This window comes from Solanum dulcamara, chromosome 5 (assembly GCF_947179165.1).
Source record: "Solanum dulcamara chromosome 5, daSolDulc1.2, whole genome shotgun sequence".
Classification (NCBI taxonomy): domain Eukaryota; kingdom Viridiplantae; phylum Streptophyta; class Magnoliopsida; order Solanales; family Solanaceae; genus Solanum; species Solanum dulcamara.
The window spans coordinates 10,983,171-10,988,395 of NC_077241.1; the positions used below are offsets into that span (position 1 = coordinate 10,983,171).

Consider the following 5,225-nt stretch of genomic DNA (forward strand, 5'->3'; position numbering starts at 1 on the left):
TAGAGTGGACAGGGCATGCTCCTACACTGTTTTCTATGGAGCGAGACACGACTCAGTGATTTATTGAGGAATTGATTTTGCCGCTCCGCCTAACATCAAAACACTTGATAGCAGTTTGGTCTACTTTTCCCTAGGTGGTCAGTTATGTGAGGTTTATGGAACATGCATGTATGAAGACTTACAGAGGCGGAGGTAGGAGATCCGCCATCAGTGCAGTAGAGGTAGCACCTCGCTCCGAGATAGGCATTATCCTTGAGAGGGTTACCCTCACCCTGAACCTGCCAGACCTATGGAGGGAGCACCTCATCATCATCACCATCATCATTATTACCATCATTACTATTACCATAATCATCATCACCATCATCATTATTACCATCATCACTATTACCATAATCATCATCACCATCATCATCATCATCACAATCATCATCATCACCATCATCATCACCATTACCATCATCATTAGCACCACCATCAGCATCAGCATCAACATCACCATCACCATTACCATCGCCATCATCATCAACACTACCATCATCACCATCATCATCATTATCAGTACCACCATCATTATCATCATCATTACCATCATCATTCTCATCATCATCACCATTACTATTACCATCATCATCATCATCACCACCACTATCACCATCACCTTTAACATCATCATCACCAGCACCACCATCATCACCATCACTGTCATCACTATCATCATCATCATCATCATTACCATCACCATCATCATCATTACCATCACCATCATCATCATCACCATCACAATCACCAACACCAACACCATCACCAACACCAATACCAACACCATCACCATCACCACCATCACCATTACCATCATCATTAATCATCAACATCAGCACCATCACCATCACCATCATTATCATCATTATCATTATTATGGATTATGATTATTCTTATTATTATTATTATCATTATTCATTTATTATTATTATTATTATTATTATTATTATTTATTATTATTATTATTATTACTATTATTATTATTATTATTATTCGTTTGTTTCCTTCCACTTGTGATGGTCCGTTGCCTATGGTTCTGTCATGTGGGTTAGGTTTACCTACTAATGGATTGACTGTACATGCCATCATGAGAGAAAATAGATCGTGACAAAGATGTATGATAGAATGTAGTGCAATGCAATGTCACATATGGTGATGCATATTTTTCTAAGTGATACACATGCGCTAACTAGCAGGCCGAAACCTATCGGGGCCACATATGACCATGTATCCATCGGAACCATTTTCCTTCGACATAAATATCAATCATCGAAATTAATTTCCTACAGCATCGCCGGAACCATTTTCTTTCGGAATAATCATCTCTCGTCGAAACTATTTTCCTTCGGCATATTCCTCAAATCAAATTCCATCTCAAGTATCAAAACTAATGCAAATAGGTAATGTCCATGTAAAACACAATAATGGAATGATATAATCAATAAGTCACAACTCTCATGTCACAACATATATTCAAGTGTTCACAATAAGCCAAGGATGAATTCATATTGAACACAGCATGTTAATTCATCTCCTTTGCCATTTATTGTCGCATTCCTTGTCATCAAGTTAAATTGAATATCAAATAGTCCCCACAATTACTTCCCATTATTCCCCAACATATTAGACACGATTACATGATCCCACAAGCTTACACAAAGATTTAGAAATTCACTTTCATCGAATTAACCCCCAACTACTCCGGAATCTGAGCTTTTCCCTTACGCCAATGCTCCGATTCAATAAAATTTATTGAAATATGCAATATTAATAAGAATACAAATATAATGACACTCAAACCATCATATTTGAACATCGAGCCTAAATTGACCCAAAAACCCAATTTCAAAAATAATTTTTTTTACATGAAAACTATCCTTGAAGTATTTGGAAACCAATATTGAAAACCAATTTGAAATTGGATTTGAAATCAAACCCCAACCACCAATTTAACAAAACTACAAGTTCTTGGTGAAAACCCCCCCCCCCCCCCCCCCAAACGGATGTTCTAAAATCATGAATTCGAAGTACAAATCATATAATAATTATTGGATATTGAAAGATTGAAGTCAAAATAACTTACCCACACCAAGACTCTTGAACAATCCCTTCAAAATTGCCTTTACTGAGCTTCTAGAGTTCAAAAAAGGTGGAAATAGGATAAATTCTGACTTTTGGGAAATTTCAAGTCTGCCTAGACATTATATTTCGTGATCATGACACCCCTTCTCGCGATCGCGGAGAGGAAAAATAGTCAACTCATTAATTGACCATCATGATTGCAGTGAAGGAGACGCAATCGTGATGATCGACAGATCGAACACTTTGAGATGGCGACTAGACCCACGCGATCGCGAAGAGCAGATAACTCAGGCACCAGTCAATAGTTAAACACAACAAACTCATTAAGATCAAGTCCTGGATTAGACCCTCCGGATTCTTTCAGAATCCCGAGCACACAAACTTTATATGCTACCATACTGATTTCGACGTTTCCGACACAATGAAACCATCAAAATTCAAATTTGAGGTATCCTTGACCCGAAACTTAAAAAGTTACAACTAAACTAACTAAAGATTCAAAAATACCAAAATGAGCTAGGACCTCTAAAAATTCAACCAATGACACTCCTAGACCTAAAATCTTTCCTCAAATCCAACGAAATCATCAAAATTCCAAAAGTTGACCAAAGTCAAACCTTGACCTAAAATTCCTCAAATTTCAAACTCAAGACCTCAAATCTTCGTTGCAACTCCAAATGTGATTCTGTAAACTTTCCTGGACCAAATTCCACATTCTGGAGCTGCTAGAATCGACAGAATTTATTTTCAAGAGTTGTAGCTCCGATTGGTCCCAATTACCATTTTCAAATACTTTAAGCTTTTGAAAACTCAAAACCTCCCAAGACTCAACCTTTACATAAAATTTCCCAAAACCAACCTCGATACCAAGCAGAAATGACTCGGGCAACTATAGGAAGGGGTAAAATGGTTAGTTTACAAAAGTTTCCAAAAATGACCTTCAGGGTCATTACATCATCCACCAAAAAAAATATTCTTCCTTAAACATAATGTAAAAGAAAGTACCTGGGAGCCGTGGATATCGGGCACGCATATCAGACTCCACCTCCCAGGTAGCCTCTCCAACTGTATGGTGCTTCCACTAGACGTTCACTGAAGCTATCTCCTTGGTCCTAAGCTTATGGACCTGTTTACAGAGAATGATTATGGGCTCCTCCTCAAATGTCAAATCTGGACCCAACTGCACTGAATTAAGAAGGATCACGTGCGACTCATCTAGAGCATACTTCCAGAGCATGGAAATATGAAATACCGGATGCACAACTGACAAGCTAGTTAGCAAGGCCAATCTGTAAGCTGCCTCTCCCACTCACCCTAAAATCTCATATGGGCCAAGAATTAAGGGCTGCTCTTTCCCTTCTCCTCGAACCATATCACGCCCTTTATGGGTGATACTCGGAGCCAAACATGACCACTTTTCATGAACTTTAATGGTCGAACTCTCATGTTTGCATAGCTTTTCGGCTTACTCTGGGCTATCAAGAGCCTACCCTGAATCATATGAACCTGTTACATGGCATCCCTAAGCAAGTCTGTGTCAAAAGTGTCCACTTTAGCTGAATCAACCCACCGATAGGAAATCTACACCGCCTACTATACAATGCCTCAAATAAGGACATCTGAATACTGGATTGATAAATATTATTGTAGGTAAAATATGGTAAGGGCAAATGTTGATCCTATCTAGCACTAAAATCAATAACTTAAAACATATCTTGAAACACCTGACTCGTCTACTTGGACTGTCCATCGATCTATGGGTGTAAATTTGTACTTATATCAAACTTAGTAACCAAACAATGCTATAATACCTGCCAAAAGTGCAAAGTAAAAAATGAACCTCAATCTGAAATGATGGAAATTGAGACACCATGAAGCCAAATGATCTGAATGATATACAACTAAGGTAGCTTCTCCGATGTGTACCTCACCCAAAATAGAATGAAATGAGCAGACTTGATTAGACTGTCAACAACCACTCATATAGAATTATACCTACCCACGGTGGGAGGAAAACCCACAACAAAGTCCATAGGGATCCGCTCCCACTTCTAAGTAGGAATGGGCATCCTCTGACTCACACCCCCAAGCCATTGGTCCTCACACTTGACCTGTTGATAGGTCAAATATTTGGACATAAATTAGTTATATCCTTCTTTATCCCATACCACTAATAGTGCTGGCTAAGATCATAATACATCTTCGCCGAACCTGGGTAAATAGAATATCTGGAATAATGATCCTCTTTTAGAATCAATCTGATTAAATCACCCATCTTGGACACACAAATCCTACCCTTAATCCTCAAAACACCATCTGAATCAAGTTTAGCCTCCTTGGCTTGACTACTCATCACCTTATCTTGAATGAGACATAATTTCTCATCATCAAACTGTCGCTCCCGAATCTGCTCGACTAGTGAAGAACGAGCCTCAATAAAAGCAATAAATCCTTCACTCTCCTCAGAAACCTACAACTGCATGAATCTGTTGGTTAACCTCTGAACGTCCCTAGACAAGGGCCTCTAGTCAACACTAATCGCCGCGTGACTTTTCATACCAGAATATTTCCTACTCAAAGCATCGGCCACTATATTGGCCTTCCCTCGGTAATATATGATAGTCATGTCATAGTCCTTTCATAGTTCCATTCATCTACACTATCTCAAGTTCATATCCCTCTGATGGATATTGTACCGAAGACTCCTGTAATCGGTGAACACCTTACAATGTACTCCGTATAAAATATGACGCCATTACTTGAACATAAATACCACCGCCTCTAACTCCAAGTTGTGAGAAAGGTAGTTTCTCTCATGATCCCTCAACTGTCTAGAGGAATAGGCAACCACCTTCCCTTTTTGCATCAATACTCCATCTAAGCCAACTCCAGAGGCATTAGAATATACCATAAAGTCTACTCCCTCCTAAGGTAGGGTCAAAACAAGATCTATAGTCAATAAAGTCTTGCTCTTTTGAAAGATCACCTCAAACTCATCAGACCAATAAAAATCCACAACCTTCTGAGTCAGCCTAGTTAAAGAATCCACAATGATGGAGAAACCCTACATAAAACGTCAATAATTATTGGCCAATCCCATA

General features: G+C 38.8%; 1 protein-coding gene across 1 annotated transcript; it reads right to left on the bottom strand.

Moving 5' to 3' along the window:
- Positions 1-287: 287 nt before the first annotated feature.
- Positions 288-896, bottom strand: LOC129890462 (uncharacterized). The gene is made up of 3 exons (XM_055966013.1): positions 758-896; positions 669-702; positions 288-531 (listed from the first exon to the last, which is right to left on the bottom strand). Exons 1-3 carry the CDS (start codon positions 894-896, stop codon positions 288-290), a joined length of 417 nt encoding a protein of 138 aa, XP_055821988.1.
- Positions 897-5,225: the final 4,329 nt, after the last annotated feature.